The 17,068-nt window shown below is 35.7% G+C and overlaps 2 protein-coding genes across 7 annotated transcripts in view; both read left to right on the forward strand.

The window, feature by feature from the left end:
• The window catches only part of LOC145318490 (uncharacterized), a 221,458-nt gene that overhangs the window by 147,282 nt on the left and 57,108 nt on the right, over positions 1 to 17,068 (forward strand). The window lies entirely within an intron of this gene.
• LOC145318489 (uncharacterized) overlaps positions 1 to 17,068 on the forward strand; it is a 35,358-nt gene that overhangs the window by 11,471 nt on the left and 6,819 nt on the right. For 5 of the 6 annotated variants that reach the window (XM_080159754.1, XM_080159756.1, XM_080159757.1 and 2 more), the window contains exons 2-13: positions 4,270 to 4,415; positions 4,715 to 5,179; positions 5,431 to 5,539; positions 7,111 to 7,797; positions 11,557 to 11,659; positions 11,836 to 11,900; positions 13,181 to 13,261; positions 13,603 to 14,029; positions 14,366 to 14,454; positions 14,728 to 14,800; positions 15,233 to 15,317; positions 15,874 to 15,924. In XM_080159754.1, coding sequence (XP_080015880.1) covers positions 4,270 to 4,415; positions 4,715 to 5,179; positions 5,431 to 5,539; positions 7,111 to 7,797; positions 11,557 to 11,659; positions 11,836 to 11,900; positions 13,181 to 13,261; positions 13,603 to 14,029; positions 14,366 to 14,454; positions 14,728 to 14,800; positions 15,233 to 15,317; positions 15,874 to 15,924 — 2,381 coding nt within the window. The remainder of the gene's footprint in view (positions 1 to 4,269; positions 4,416 to 4,714; positions 5,180 to 5,430; positions 5,540 to 7,110; positions 7,798 to 11,556; positions 11,660 to 11,835; positions 11,901 to 13,180; positions 13,262 to 13,602; positions 14,030 to 14,365; positions 14,455 to 14,727; positions 14,801 to 15,232; positions 15,318 to 15,873; positions 15,925 to 17,068) is intronic. The other variant, XM_080159759.1, reaches the window with a different exon arrangement.

Genomic DNA, 17,068 nt, shown 5'->3' on the forward strand with positions numbered 1-17,068 from the left:
TTCTATCTATTCGGTCGGCCACAATCTTTCATCAAAAATGGGTGAACCGAGAAAAATAAGGTGATTTAAAATACCCCTTCTAACTTTTTTGTTTATGAAGTAAAGTTAGTGATTTTTTTCGTGAAATTTAAAGTTTATTGGCAACTACATTCATTTGTGAAATCGTTTTATTCAAATTATGATTTTTTATATGATTTTTTTAACGTTTAATTGTGTTCTATATAACTGCCTGCTCGGCATGAGTAAAAATACCCGGTTTTAACTTTTCAACCATTAGATATATTAGATATTTTTTATCATTTATCATTCTCTTCAAATGTAAAAATTTCTTTATTTCCCAATGATAAATATAATTGATAGATAGATAAATAAAAGGATTGATAGATAGACTGATATATAGGGATAAGACAATGGCCGATAAATTTATGTAGATTCCCAATGATAATCAACAATTGTTAGATAGATAAATAAAAGGATGGATGGATATATCTTGGTTTAGACTTTATTACATAAATATTTTTAAGGGGTGGGGGGGGGGGGATATGTTTTTTTCTCTAAAAAAAACAATACTATTTTAAATTTTTAGGAGTACAAAATTGACAACAATGTCCGATAAATTTATGTAGATTCCCAATGATAATCAACAATTGTTAGATAGATAAATAAAAGGATGGATGGACAGATAGATTGATATATCTTGGTTTAGACTTTACTACATAAATATTTTTAAGGGGGGGGGGGGGAAATGCAAATTTGATGGTTTTAGGCCATTTTTGTTATCTGGATATTACTGTATTATTCTATTCTTTTGTTTGTGATATTTTTTAAAGATATGTGATAAGTCTTTTCTAGTCTTTGCTTTATCAATAAAAATTATATTTTTTTATATATTTGTCAATTACTGATACTACTAAAATAGTTGCTACTCTATAATTCACTTTGGACGTTCAAAAATTACATTATCAATATCCCTCCCATTATTATCAATACAAATATTAGCAAAAGTTTTAAAACTTCTTCGAAATGGGCTTTTTTAACCGAAAACGGCGGCACCTATAGCCAAAATCTTAAATGTGATATAAATTGTTTTGTATGTTAGTTGTAGCTCTATCAATTACATGAGGTTATGTAGTTTTCAATTACGGATCGTATCGTAGTTTTAAAAAGTGTTCATCTCACTTTGGGCGTTCAAAAATTACATTTTTAACTTTTTGGGCCAAAAAACCGGGTATTTAGGTCGCAAACGGGCTTTAATGCCGGGGGAAAGCACCAAAAAACACCAAAAACGGTTATTAATGCCGAAAGGTTTTTTTACTCGCGCCGAACCGGGTTTTATTGCAACTTTCCTGTGCACGCCACTAGAGCAAAACAAAAAAATTGGAATTCCGTTTTGACCATTATAAAGCTTCCCTGAGATTTTCAGCTCGATCGGTCCATAAAAGTGGCGCTCGGCACTAATGGGTTAAGCAAGTATAGCCAATTTATCAATGTCAACAATACCTTCTTAGATTTTAGGGTTCTGCAACTTTGGCCCCAAATTATTTCAAAAAACATATTATCAACATGGGTTGATATTTAAATAAAGGTGGCCCAGGATGTCTTTAAAGACTGGCAGGTCAACTTTTGTCTAAATTGATGGCTAGGAAAAATTGAATGTTGACCCCTCTAGACCAGTGTGCAATGGATATATTTGATGGCCACATAGTCAGTTTTTCTGGTGGTTTTTGTCAAACTTCTTTTGCCTTGTGGACCACTGTGTTAAGTGCGCTCTAGAGTGACACCAGACCCCTAGTATTGTCAGGAAAGCTGTTCAGCTTGTTAAGTCTTTAGAGTACTTAAACTCGTTTCCAGCTTGACGAAGAGTTTAGTTATGTAGATTCTACCATACTTAACCCATCTCAGCAGGACAGGAGTATTAACCACAGATCCAAAAACCAGTGCTCAACACAGTTCCTCATCTTTGGCAAGTCACCATGTGGGCTACAGTTGAGCTAGGACGGAGATTAAGGTGTGTACGGAGAGCTCTTAGCATGCTGAAGAGAAAACTTGACAACATAAAACACCTTTGTAAGTGGTTATGGACCCCTAGAACTCAAATTTTGAAAATTTCTTGATTCATGTCTATGGGGATGCCTAACCCCCAAAAGGAGTCAAAAATTGTCCAAAAGGCTTTAATGAAAGTTGCTCAGCTTGCCATGCTGAACCTTTTAAAATCCTCTGTAGCTCAATCCTAGCCCAAGTTAGAGATACTGAAAGATGCCCCTGGTTGAATGATCGATGTTTTCACCCTTCTTGGTTATGGTTAGCGCACTCTCAAGGTAGCCTAGGGGACACATTTTTTTTAGAACTCAGGCCACAGATGAGCTAGAAACGAGTTTAAGTACTCTACAGAGAGCTCTTGGCAAATGAAAGGCAGTTACCATTTGAATTTATAGTCTAAAGTCACTTTGGAGGGCACTTAAGGCACCCTGAAGACAGTAGGCTGACACCAGGATTTCCCAGATTTCAGCTTAGTGTCCTTGGTTTGACTTCAGGGCGCCCTAAGTGCCCTCTAGAGTCGTCTGAGAGGGGTTCTTTACTCCTAGGTGATATGATCTAGGATGCCTTGAGATACCCTGTGCCAAGTTTGGTTAAGCTGAGTCTAATGTAGGCAGCCTGGTAGACTCCCAAAGACGAGGTACCAAAGCGAGCGTATGGCCCATGGGTCACCTTGACTAAGGAATGGTGTTTGATAGAGCAAGAAAAAAGGTGGCGAGGGTTGACAAAACGGGTCTAGCTCAGGCCTGAGATGAGCTACATTTCTTCTATTGATGTCTACGGAGAGCTTATGAGATTCTACTAGCAGTTACCATTTGAACCCATAGTCTAAAGTCACTATAAGTAATCGTCAGGGTGCCCTAAAGTCAGGCAACCTTAACCTGTAGAAGGAGTGGACCCAGATTAAGATGGCTTTAATAAAGATGCTCTAAATGCACTTACAAATATCCACACCAAGTTTGGTTTAGCTATCTCAATAACTTGCAATTAGTTTCTTTTACAAGCTGTGTCTTTTTTATTGCAAGCTCTGTCTTTTGTGAGATTTGGCCTCTCAAAAGACAAAACTTGCAAGAGAAAAGACAGCTTGAAGAGAAAAGACACAACTTGCATGTAGTGTCTTTTCTATTACATGCTCTGTCTTTCGTGAGATTTTGCCTCTCAAAAGACAAAACTTGCAAGAGAAAAGACATAGCTTGTAAGAGAAAAGACACGACTTGCAAGTAGTGTCTTTCCTATTACAAGCTCTGTCTTCTGTGAGATTTGGCCTTTCAAAAGACAAAACTTGCAAGAGAAAAGACAAGACTTGCATGTAGTGTCTTTTACAAGCTGTGACTTTTCTATTACATGCTCTGTCTTTTGTGAGATTTGGCATCTCTAAAGACAAAAACTTGAATGAGAAAAGACATTGCTTGTAAGAGAAAAGACACGACTTGCAAGTAATGTCTTTTACAAGCTGTGTCTTTTCTATTACAAGCTCTGTCTTTTGTGAAATTTGGCCTCTCAAAAGACAAAACTTGCAAGAGAAAAGACAGAGCTTGTAAGAGAAAAGACACAACTTGCAAGTAGTGTCTTTTACAAGCTGTGTCTTTTTTATTGCAAGCTCTGTCTTATGCAAAATTTGGTCTCTCAAAAGACAAAACTTGCAAGAGAAAAGACAGAGCTTGGTTAATAAAAGGTTAATAGGGGGGGGGGGGGGGAGGATAATCTTTTGAATACCTATTCAATATTCGGAGATTTGGAATTTTATATCTGATGTGGGAGAATAGCTCCCCTTTTAACAGTCCTAGGGATAGGGGAACTAAACCCCCATTATACAAACAATTATAAAGGGAATTATTTAAGTTGGGTGTTGAGTTGTAGTCAAATGATCTTATTAAGTTAGTTTTTTTTTAATGATAACCCATTGTATAATAATGAAATGGTCCATAATAAAGAACAGCTTGACTTACTAAGAGCATTTGAATACAACATCTACCTTAGACCTTTTTTTTATATGCGAAAAAAATTACCGTTATATACGCGGAAAAAAATGAAGATCAAGGTCTTCATGAAGATCTTATTATTTTGGTGTCACTGAAGATTTTGAAAAGTAATGCAGGTATGCTGCTGACCATGAACATTTACAACATAACGCACTTTGTCCGTCTGCCCATCAATTGTCCTGTTATTTTAATCAACTGTTTCCTATTATTAAGCTTTTATAGTTGAAGACGATGGCATCCTTTTTTTTAGGCGAAGAAGATTTAACTAATGAGAATATCTGTAAAGATCGAGCTCAGCTGTCTCACTCTAAATCTGTGAAAGCCTTGGAGTTTATAATTGAACAGATAAGGAAGGATGAAGTAGATAATTTTGAACATGTTTCTATTTTAGTTCAGGTAATTATCACTTTGGTAAAGTAATAACGGCTTATAGGCCCCTAGGCCTGGGCACTTCATGGGAGGGGGGGGGGGGCGAGGAGATGGTTGTCGATCCATCACTTTCCAACACTTCCCCTTCACTGCACTTTACATACCCTTCACTTACTCTTCATTTTCAGATTTAAGTCTTGGGATGGTTTTCTTTCTTATGCCATTTTTCTAGTTATTTATGCTCATTCTGCTAGTTTAATTTATATAAAAAAAAAAATTTAAAGAGAATATTTGCTCTTTTAGTATACAAACCAACTCTTTTTCAGAGATTCCTGGAGAACTTAGTGAAACCTGAGGAGTTTATTGAGTCAGTAAACAAATTAATGTCCAACATTCCGCCCATGTGTCCTTGTTGCTTGTCTTTCATCCAGCAGAATGCATGTTCACCTACGCCAGATTGCCAAGAAATTGCTGAAAGCCTATCTCGAAGTAATAAAGACGCGAGAAAGCAGAAACAAGGTAGAAATTCGACCACTTCCGAATGGGTTTGCTATACGTCCGTTGATGTTGCGAGTTCAGATACAAATGAGACTAATATTTCAAACGGAAGTTCAATTGAAAAATGTTCCAAAATTTTGGAACAAAAATCCTCCAAATTAACGTCGTATTCATCTACCACCACCTCAACCAAAACATCCGTAACCACAACTTCCAAGACAAGCACAACAACAACAAAAGTTGAAACAAACAAGACTGTCAAATCATCTCAAGAAATTAAAATGGATATTAAGGCATAGAAAGTTATATAGAGCTTATTTATTTATGATTAAGTTTTTGACTAATGATACACAAGATACTTTTATTAAGTATATATTACAATTAAAATAATTAAAAGGAAAATTAAACTATAACATGTACCTTAGAAATATAAAAAATCTTATTTTAAAAATGCAACAAAATATTTCGAAAAAAACATGATTCTCATGGCGGTCACGTTAGGCTACCTGTCTCTTAATCTATAATAATTTTCTATGCTCTGAAGGAAAATGAAGAAAATATGCCAAAAGTAACGGGTTCCATAACACTCTGTCCACCTAGAAAAGGGTTTAGGTCCATGCGCAAGGGAAGAAGCGGCTGTGGTGGTAATTCAGGTAAATTTAGTATGGCAGCTGTTAAAACTAGAGATGGCAATCCGTATCCGGAATCCGTCCAATTTTGGAATCCGAATCCGGAATCCGTTTTTTAATAGCGGATTCCAGATTGTTATTTGGTAGGCTAAAATTAGCGTCTTGAGTTTTTCTTTCAACTCCTCTTTTTTGAAGGCAAAGATTTTCATCATTATATATATAATATCTTTTAAAATCTGGTTCGATTCTCGGATGTGAATTATAGAGAACACGAAGAACATTGATTTTTAGGACATATGTAGCACTTAATTTTTTTAATTTTTTAAAAATCCTTTTAAAATATTGCTAGAATCCAGAATCCGAATCCGGAATCCGCTAAAAATAAGAATCCGGAATCCGCAGGAATCCGTCACTTTTTTTGACGGATTCTTTAAGAATTCGGAATCCGAATCCGGCCCAAAAATTCGACGGATTGCCATCATTCTTAAAACGATCCTGACCGTATTTTTACGGACCTAGGTAAAAACCTGTCTTATCTGTATTTGTAATCAGCAAAAATCTAGAATTTGAACCGTTGTCCACACATTTATAAAAAACAAAACATAAATTCAAAACTTGATAGGTAATTTTTGAAACCACAACAAAAAGTCGAAGGAACTTCACTAAAAAAAGAGGTACCTACACTGTGGAATTGTGAAAAGGACGGCGGAACCGCTGAATTTGTTTTTGGTCTTTTCTCGCTAAAGGGGGGGGGGGGGTTAATGCAACCATCTCGTAATCAATGTATAAATGGCACTTAGAATTCGAATTTTGATCTAAAATTCTGCATGAGTAATCCTTGGTAGGTCTATTTTCCCTAAATCGAACAAAAAAGTTGAAAAAGTAACGGCTAACAGCTCAGCCGTTTAGCCATTTTTTTGGCTATTTTTAGGGTAAATCTGTCATAAATTACGTAGGAATCAACTTTTTGAAACATATTATTGCTTTAAATCATGTGAAATGATACAAAAACAACATTTTCAGATTTCTAGTACCAGCAACTACCGGCTGGAACCGTTTGAAAACATTTTGGAGCAGAAAATAGTATTATGTGGAGATAGGTTTCGTGATGATTTGCATTGAAAATAGCCCAAAAAATGGCTAAACTGCTGAGCCGCCAGCTGTTAGCCGTTATTTTTCCAACTTTTTGTTCGATTTAGGGAAAATAGACCTACCAAGGATTACTCCTGCAGAATTTTAGATCAAAATAAAAAATTCGAATTCTAAGTGCCATTTATACATTGATTACGAGATGGTTGCATTAAACCCCTCGCCCCCCCCCCCCTTAGACAACTTTGAATCATCTGAGATAAACTTTTTTATTCAACAACAAAAAAATGTTTTTTTTGCACTTGACATATTTTAATATGTTAAAAATGTTTGAATAATCAAAATACCTATTCAAGAGTCAAATGAAAATATAAGGGAAAAAAATAAGATTGTCTCAAATAACTTCAAATTACTTTAAAACTACCTGTCTAAACAAATGTTATAAAAAAATACAATAATTTAACAATATTCAAAAAAAACTACTTTTAAATTATAATATACTTCAGGAACACTTACAGTAACGCTACAAATTCGAGCAAATGATGATGCTCCAAATAGTCAGGAAAACTCCAACCGAACAACAGTAGCAGATCTTGGATTAGAAATATTAAGCAAATTGGAAAAGTGCCAAGAATCATCAAACGGAAAAAGGTCCAAAGATTCCTCCAATAAAAAGCTGAAAAATTCTTCCAGTTTGAAGCTGAAAGAATCCCCCAATAAAAAGCATAAAGATTCTTCTAAAGAAAATCTTAAAGAATCCTCCAATCTACAAGGCAAAGAATCCTCCGATGAAAAATCCTCAAATGTAAAGCCCAAAGAATTATCTGTCAAAAAAGAGATAGAATCCTCCTTAAAAACGCTCGATGAATCCTCTAATGATAAGGTTAAAGAAACTTCAATTAAAAAGCCTAAAGAAAAGGACGAAGAATCATTCACTGATAAGCTTAAAGAATTCACAAATAAGGAACTTAAAAAATCCTCCAATGAAAATCTTGAAAAATCCTCCAATGAAAATCTTGAAAAATCCTCCAATGAAAATCTTGAAAAATCCACCAATGCAAAGATTGTAGAAACTTCCAATGATATGTCTAAAGAAGCTATAACTAAAAACTCTTGCAAAACAACTTGTGAACCGGTGATGCAAAAAGAGGAAAGAACCTTAGAAAATTATCAAAAGTTATCAGAACTAGAAAGTAAGATTATATTTCCTCAATTCATTGATTGTAATATAAATAGGGTTGGAAATCCGGATCAAGAATCCGCCCAATTTTCAGCCAATTTTGGAATCCGGATCCGGAATCCGTTTTTTAATAGCGGATTCCGGATTCTTATTTGGTAGGCTAAAACTAGCGTCTTGGGTTTTTTCTTTCAACTCCTCCTCTTTGAAGGCAAAGATTTTCATCAATATATATATATAATATCTTTTAAAATCTGGTTCGATTCTCGGAAGTGAATTATAGAGAACATTAAGAACATGGATTTTTAGAACATATGTAGCACTAAATTTTAAAAAAAAAATTTAAAAATCCTTTTAAAATATTGCTGGAATCCGATTCCGGAATCCGCAAGGAATCCGCCACTTTTTTTGACGGATTCTTTAAGAATCCGGAATCCAAATCCGGCCCAAAAATTCGACAGATTGCCATCACTAAATATAAATAGTACCTAGTATATTGTTTTGAAATTTAAGTTTTTTTTCTACTACTTTAAATCTAAAGATTTGTAAACTTTAATTCCTCATACACCTTATTTCACGTTTCTAGGATTGAAGTTTAACATAGTAGGCCAGATATCTGATGTTAAAAGGGGGGGGGGGGGTTAATGCAGCCATCTCGTAATCAATGTATAAATGACACTTAGAATTCGAATTTTAATCTGAAAGAGGACTATCCACGAACGAGAGCACATGATTCTAAGTACCTTCCAGCATTGATCCTAAGTATTTTCTTTCAGAATATAATAGGTCACCATATATTATTAATATATTGACGAGAAAATTTATGTTTCACCATGTTTTTTTAGGTATTTTAATTGATTTTGAAAACTTTTATGAAGCTAATTCTTTTAATAAAGTGGATATTTGATGATACATATGCGAATACTCGTGTTATATAGATTGTAAATTAATCCATATTAGCATTAATTTAAACATACATATGAGATATAGTAAATGTGCTTTTGACTTTTTTAAAATTTTTATCATTTGACAACATGGACAATTAAAGACACCCCGAACTCAACAAAACGTTTGATATAATTTTAACGAAAAATGGTGGACATTTTTTTACTTTTCTTCAACTTGAAGTGGTGAAACATAAATTTTCTCGTCAATATATTAATTATTATTAGTGACCTATTATATTCTGAAAGAAAATACTCAGGATCAATGCTGGAAGGTACTTAGAATCACGTGCTCTTGTTCGTGGATAGTCCTCTTTTGCATGAGTAATCCTTGGTAGGTCTATTTTCCCTAAATCGAACAAAAAGTTGAAAAAGTAACGGCTAATGGCTCAGCTGTTTTGCCGTTTTTTTTGGCTATTTTTAGGGCAAATCTGTCATAAATTACGTAGGAATCCAATTTTTGCAACATATTTTGGCTTTAAATCATGTGAAATGATACAAAAAAAAACAACATTTTATAGATTTCTAGTACCAGCAACTACCGGATAGAACCGTTTGAAAATGTTTTGGAGCAGAAAAGAGTATTATATGGAGAGAGGTTTCGTATTGGATTTCCCTTGAAAATACCCCAAAAAATGGCTAAACGGCTGAGCCGCAAGCCGTTAGCGGCTACTTTTCCAACTTTTTGTTCGATTTAGGGAAAATAGACCTTCTAAGGATTACTCATGCAAAATTTCAGATAAAAATTCGAATTCTAAGTGCCATTTGCTCACTGATAACGAGATAGTTGCATTACCCCCCCCCCTAGATATACCACACTTTTCTGGGATCTTGCTGAGTCAAGTATCAACTGTTGGGAATATCAAAGGATGACTCCATGCAAAATTTGAGCCGGATCCGGCCAAAACCGGCCGTGATTTTTATGAAAAACCGGTTTTTTCCGGTTTTTAGGGGGTATCTGTAAATCGATTCAGCTGGAGCAAAACCGGTTAGAGGTACAAAAAATTTTACTTCACATGAAATTTAGCCAATGCAATTGCCTACAAAAATGTACTTCATCATCAACTTGATTGGACAACTCTTTCCCCTCCAAAATGTCCATTAAAACCTCGGAAACGGCAAAAATCGCCAAAAATCACGCCTTCGGCGGCAAATAACGGCTAAACGGTCAGCCGGAGGCGAATGAAACATAAATAAAGAAATGTCTGCCTCAAAAAGTTGTTCAACATCAAAGAGATGCTTGAAGTCTCTAAAACGACTCCTTCCCCTCCTTTAAGGGGAAAAACTGAAAAAACGTGATTTTCAAAAGTATGCCCACTTCGTGGGTGTGGGGGGCACTGAACCCGTCACCCCAGGGTCACCAAATATAAAGTCTAGGCGGCTCACAATGCTGAATTTTCACCAAGTGAAAGTCTTGTGTCATTATCTCTTATGAGAAAAAAGTTATTAATTAATTAAAATTTCAAATTGTGATTTTTTGATGGATTTCTTTGATGAAATGACAGGCCGGTCAATTTTTAGGCCATTTTTTGCGGTTTTTGGGCCGTCACGCCCAAACGGTTTGAGATAATCTCACGGGACCTTTTGCCCAACCTAAGTCTGGTTATTTGTGAGGTCTAGGGAAAAAAAACAGACTTACGCAAAAGATTATAATTATAATCTTTACACAGAAAAATGGCACGAGGTGAGGGTTTGAGGGGGCAAAATGAGCCGACCAGCGATTTTTGACGGCACGCAGCGACGTCGTGCTTCATCCAATCCGGGATTTTTTTTTTCTTAGACCTCAGAAATAACCAGGCTTAGGTCGGGCAAAAGGTCCCGTGAGATTATCTCAAACCGTTTGGGCGTGACGGCCCAAAAACCGCAAAAAATGGCCTAAAAATTGACCGGCCTGTCATTTCATCAAAGAAATCCATCAAAAAATCACAATTTGAAATTTTAATTAATTAATAACTTTTTTCTCATAAGAGATAATGACACAAGACTTTCACTTGGTGAAAATTCAGCATTGTGGGCCGCCTAGACTTTATATTTGGTGACCCTGGGGTGACGGGTTCAGTGCCCCCCACACCCACGAAGTGGGCATACTTTTGAAAATCACGTTTTTTCAGTTTTTCCCCTTAAAGGAGGGGAAGGAGTCGTTTTAGAGACTTCAAGCATCTCTTTGATGTTGAACAACTTTTTGAGGCAGACATTTCTTTATTTATGTTTCATTCGCCTCCGGCTGACCGTTTAGCCGTTATTTGCCGCCGAAGGCGTGATTTTTGGCGATTTTTGCCGTTTCCGAGGTTTTAATGGACATTTTGGAGGGGAAAGAGTTGTCCAATCAAGTTGATGATGAAGTACATTTTTGTAGGCAATTGCATTGGCTAAATTTCATGTGAAGTAAAATTTTTTGTACCTCTAACCGGTTTTGCTCCAGCTGAATCGATTTACAGATACCCCCTAAAAACCGGAAAAAACCGGTTTTTCATAAAATTCACGGCCGGTTTTGGCCGGATCCGGCTCAAATTTTGCATGGAGTCATCCTTTGATATTCCCAACAGTTGATACTTGACTCAGCAAGATCCCAGAAAAGTGTGGTATATCTACCCCCCCCCCCCTTTTTTAAATTTAATTAGGGATTAAGGACCAGGTTTTTGACAAACAATTCTAAGTGATAATTTCATCACTTCCTTCTGTCCCCCCTCCCCCTTTCGTTCCCACTTCCTTTTAGTTACAGCACAAACAATTTTTACGCCAACATTACGCCACTTAAATATCCAAATTTTTAGTAATTTAAAATGGATTTAATTTGCTGAATCACAACCCCTGAACTGCATTTTTATTAGGTTTTCAGCCGCTGACACGCCCTGTAAATCCGCCGTTAGGACTGTTGAAAGATGAAAGTATTTGGCAGACCAACGATCAAATTAAAGAAAGAATGGAATCTGGGTAAGTTTAAGATTTTATTTCTTTTTTGTAAAGGGAAAGGTTTTTTCTAGTCATGTTGCCTTTTGTTAACTTAAATTATTTTATTCTGATTCTCTTCTCTCTCTTTACCTAAATAGACTAGGAAAACTCGATAAATTTTCTCAGCTAACTAAATACCTATGTAATACTTTTTTTAGAACGAAGCTAGAAATCAAACGAGCTGACAAACCGATAATGAGAAAAATGCTGACTAGAGAGAAAGGTAAAAATCAATCTTAGCCATTTTCTTATTCTACTCCATAAAAATCCTTTTGTCTCTTACATACCTACCTAGTGGGAAATAAGTTTTTTTTGGAAAGATTATTGATGAAATTATTCTACACTACACCGACTCAGAATTACCACTTTTTAAAAAATTCAATGGGCGCGCCATAGACGTCCAAGCTTTTTTTTGGGGGGGGGTTAAAAATTTTTTTTACCACCCCCCTAAAATTTTTACCCCTCCTGATATCTGTTGGTAGGGGTAAATTTAGTTTACCCCACCCCCCAAAAAAAATTTACCCCCGGGGTAAAATTTTTTTTTGGGGGGGGGGTAATTTAAATTTTATTAAATATTTAGTATTAAAAATGCGCGAAAATTTTTTTATTAGAGATTTTTTATTTTGGGGGGGGGTATACTATTTACCCCCCCAAAATTGTTTTGGAGGGGTAAATACCCCCTTCTAAATGGTTAGGAGTGCCTACGGCACCCCCAGGGTAGTGGTAAATTTTAAATGGGGGGGGGGGGGGTAATCGCCCCATTACCCCCCCCCCCCCCTTGGACGTCACGTCTATGGGGCGCGCTATTCCACCCATTCCTTTTATGATGTAATGACCATTGATACCAAAAAAAGTGTTCTGGTACCTTTTTTTCAGCAATAGGTATGTCAAATAAAAAAATGTTCATAAAAAAAGGGGAAGGTTCCCCCCTGGGGGAGAATTTTTTTTCTTTCAAAGCATGGCTTTATATATCTTCCTGAATTCGTCTTGAAGAGTAGATTAAGAATCAAAAATCGATTTTTAAAGATTTTGATCATAGAAAGAACTATCCTCAAAAGACTGACAATTTTGGCCATTTTAGCAAAATCAGCTGATTTTTGACGGTTATTTGAGGATAACTTTTGATAGCGTCAATATTTTCAAAAATCGTTTTTTGATTCTTAATCTACGAATTCAGGAGGTAAATAAAGCCATATTTTGAAATAAAATAAAACTTCTCTCCCAGGGGGGGACCCTTCCCCTTTTTTTTTATGAAAATCGATATTGACATATTGCTGAAAAAAGGTACCAGCACACTTTTTTGGTATCAATAGTCATATTATCAAAAAAGAAATGGGTTAGAATTGCGCTACAAATTTTTTTGCATTTTGAGTCGGTCTATTCTACACTATTTATTGACTTTTTAAGCTTTGTTGTCTTTGGAAGCTGGCTAAATATCGAGGATATGAAAAATTATAGATCAATATAATCGTTTTGCCACAAAAAGTAATTTTTATTTTTTAGGTTCAAAAAAGAAGGATAAAAAGGGACCCAATGTGGAAGACACCAAAGTTGTTGCAGAAAAAATGGTTGGCGATAAAAAACGTAATAATTATATTGAAATAAGAAATAGCTAGGTACTTAAATGGCTTGGTATGCATGCTAGAACATATTTGATGACGTCTATACTACTATTATAAATTTTGATTATCCTTATAATAAAGTAACATGATGTTTGTTTGTCTGTAACCGCTGAACCAAACTGGTTTTCAATAAAATTCAGCCAACTATTTTAAAAAATATTTACTTTATTTTAATGTTATTAAAAGGTCTTTAATGAAATGACTTAAAAATTAAGACTTTTTGAAATGAAATAAAAAAAGACAAAATTTCATGCTTTTTTTATTACAATTTTATTCTGTCCAATATCGTATGTTATGTTTTAGTTGAGATAGAGTTGACTGGCCAAAGAATCAAGTACCTGACGGGCATTTTCAGACAAAGCCTCATTGGAATCCTCCATGCCATTAAGTGCCCGGTTCAAAACTGTTCTAGTAAATGTGCCATCAATCAAACAGCTGATTCAGCTACCAGTGACAAAGAGACAAAAAAGCAGGACAGCCAAACAACAACCTGCGATGTGCCAATGTGTCATAAGTACAAAGATTTCTACTTTCGCCACATGCCAATCTGCCTGGAAAAGCGTAGCTGTAAGGAACCAAATTGTAACGTGGAAAACGTGAGGTTGGGTTTCCAGCATTGGTTGGTGACCTGCGGAAATGTGAAGCGTTGTGAAATGTGCAAGCCGCTGGAAAGGATTAAGAAAAAGCGCAGTAATTGGGAGACATTTGAGGAGATCAAGAAATATCTAAGGCACATCTCATTTTTAATTTCAACTAAAGTATTGATAATTAGCGGATACGCCTCTAGGGGCATCGTATATGTTACAAAACTTACATTATACTAAATTTTATGCAGATTGCTAGAATGAATTACAAATAAATGTTTGGATAGTACAATATCCATATAAAAGAAAATTAAAAGTACATTAAAAGATTCAGACAAAGTGATAAATTGTCATTAGAATCTTCATAAAAACATCTAGCTTTAACAACAGTTGTAAAAATCACGTTTGTTCCTAAACGTTACTTGTATACTTTGCATTCTGTAGGATTCTTTAAAAAATTCAAATAACTGAAATGTGCTTAGACTGAATGAGATCATTGATGCCTCTATCTGGGATTCATCAGACCATGCGGAAACTGTGGGAACTATCGAAGTTTCTGTTCAATGTCAGGGTAAGTGGGATTATTGTTTACTTAAATACTATAATATGCAATTTCATCAAAGGGGGGGGGGGGGTGAGATTTACATCAACTCGAAGGATTGGGTACCCCCCTAGAGCCTCTAGTGGCACTTGATGTTTTTTTTTGGTGGGGGGGGGGGGGTTGTAGTCAATCTATGGCCCACTTCTAATTTTACTTTTAAAAGGAGCACCAAATGGTTCAGCGGTTAGCTATTTCTTTTGGTACAGACAGACATCTTGTTACTTTAATATTTGTCGATTAAAGGAGAAGCACAATGGACAGAAGCACAGAAAGAAAAGCTCAAAGAGGCAGATTCATCCTGCTCCAGAAAAGTCAGGTTTGTGTTGTGTTTTGTTTTAATATCTGCTACGCTCCTAGACTCTAGGAAATAAAGGGGACATGTCAGATAAATAGCCTAAAACTATACTATGGAATTTATAAAGGTTCCCAGAAAAACACAATCTAATTAAATCAGCCAATTCCGAGACCTAAGCTTCAGACTGAAAAACCCTACTACTTTTATGATAGCATAGGATATTAGGTAACATTTAACATATGGGTTTGATTGGATGACCTTCGTCTGGAAGTCCTTACTGTGCATGATAATGAGTTGCGTTTGTTTGTTTATGGGCCAAGGCATTTGATATTAGTTGTACATGTCAGACCCATCAGCATGTACCATAATTAACGTCTCTAGCTTGACACGGTGTGTTCTAGACTTGAACCCCAACACCTCCGTGACAGCATGCTAATTCTGCGGGTTATTTAGGAAAGTGATCCTGTCAAGCACCCTGGCGGCCGCGGCCACAAAACAGGACGCTCATTCACCCGGAGAACTGTGCAGACCTTATAAGGCAGGAATAATCTGACAAATAAATGAGCCATTATGAAAACTATGTTTTATAATCTGTTATTACTTTTTTCTTTTCTTGTTATGTACCTTCTTATATTTTTACGTTTTAGTTACACGGTAGCTAGGTAATTTTTTATTATCTTAATATACTTAAATGAAATAGTTTATCCCACGAAATAAAATAGGACAACAAAAACACTTTTCAAGTTAGATTAGGGATATGGCCTTGTTCGCAGTGGCTAAAAGAATAAAGAGAGGGGAAGGTTTCTGGTAGAATCCGCAAAGGTTGTGTGTTATAAGTTAAAAACAGTAGTAGAACGATAAAAATTTATGTTAACTTAAAAAAAAAAATTTTGTCTATAGTTCTTTTCAATAAGAAATACACATATTTAGTGAATACTATCGTTCTACTACTATTTTTAAGCCTTAAAACACACACCTTTACGGATTCTACCAGAAACCTATCCCTCTCTTTTAGTAGTGGAAGAAGTTTTAAGGTCTATGAGATTTTCAACATTTATTGGCTCTTTTACTTACCTAATTATCCCTGATACCAGGAGATCCACATTGACTCAGAGATCGAAACTGACAGAGATAAGTCTATCAAGGTAAAATAAATGGTTAATATTCCCGACGCTACTGGCTGATAGTATAAGATCCAATTGGAAGTCGGCACAGGGTCCCCAACCAAGTGAACATATAGCTATTTAACCTCTGCCTGCTTTATTCTTTTACTTTAATATCAAACTAGCGGCTTCGCCCCTAGCCTCTAGGGGCTTTGCCCCAAGAGGTTTAATCAAACCAATTTTTCATATTTTAGTTTTAAAAAGAAAAAAAAAAATTTTGGGGGGGTATTTTTAATTTTAGGGGGGGGGGGGGGTTCGGGGGTCCCACCCCCCAAGAAAATAGTTATAAACCTTCCCGGGACCTATGAGAAGCTACCCTGTAAAGAAGAACCCGATCGGTTCAGCGGTTAGCGAGATCCTTCGCTACAAACACACAGATACACAGACAAACATCTGTTTACTTTAGTATAAGGATTACAAATAGAAGTTGTTGTGTTACTTTAGTAAAATTATCATTTAAAATGAAAAAAAATAATGATTCGTAGCAATGGTATGAAGTGATAAATCAAAATAACATCTTATCTAAAAATGGTAGTTAGATGTTTAGTATATTTACATTTTTATTATCTTCTACAAGCTACTCAGCTCCTATAATCAAGAAGTATAACAGGATCATATTTTTATAATAAATAATTCTAATAATGAAATAATACATTTAGACAATGAATTATGTAATTACTAGCGGCTTCGCCCCTAGCCTCTGGGGGCTTTGTCCCACCCCCCAAGAAAATAGTTATAAACCTTCCCGGGACCTATGAGAAGCTACCCTTAAAAGGAGAACCCGATCGGTTCAGCGGTTAGCGAGATCCTTCGCTACAAACAAACAGACAGACATCGTTCTACTCTGTATTATAGATGGTTCAGTAAGATTTTTATCATAAACGGGAACTATCCACGAACAAGAGCAAGTAATTCTAAGCACCTTCCAGCATTGATCCATAGTATTTTTTAGTAAACTGGCGGCTACGCCCCTAGAGGCCTCTAGTGGCACTTTAAATGTTTTTGTTTGTTTTATTTTTTATGTACGATACCTCTTTATTTGACGTTGAAGTCTCCCATAAATTTTAAAAAATTTCGATTTTTTTGTCATTTCTCTTGGGAGGGTGGTGGTACCCTCCCCCTAAAT

This window comes from Acartia tonsa, chromosome 5, assembly GCF_053477335.1.
Source record: "Acartia tonsa isolate MP-2025a chromosome 5, ASM5347733v1, whole genome shotgun sequence".
In the NCBI taxonomy this organism is placed as follows: Eukaryota; Metazoa; Arthropoda; class Copepoda; order Calanoida; family Acartiidae; genus Acartia; species Acartia tonsa.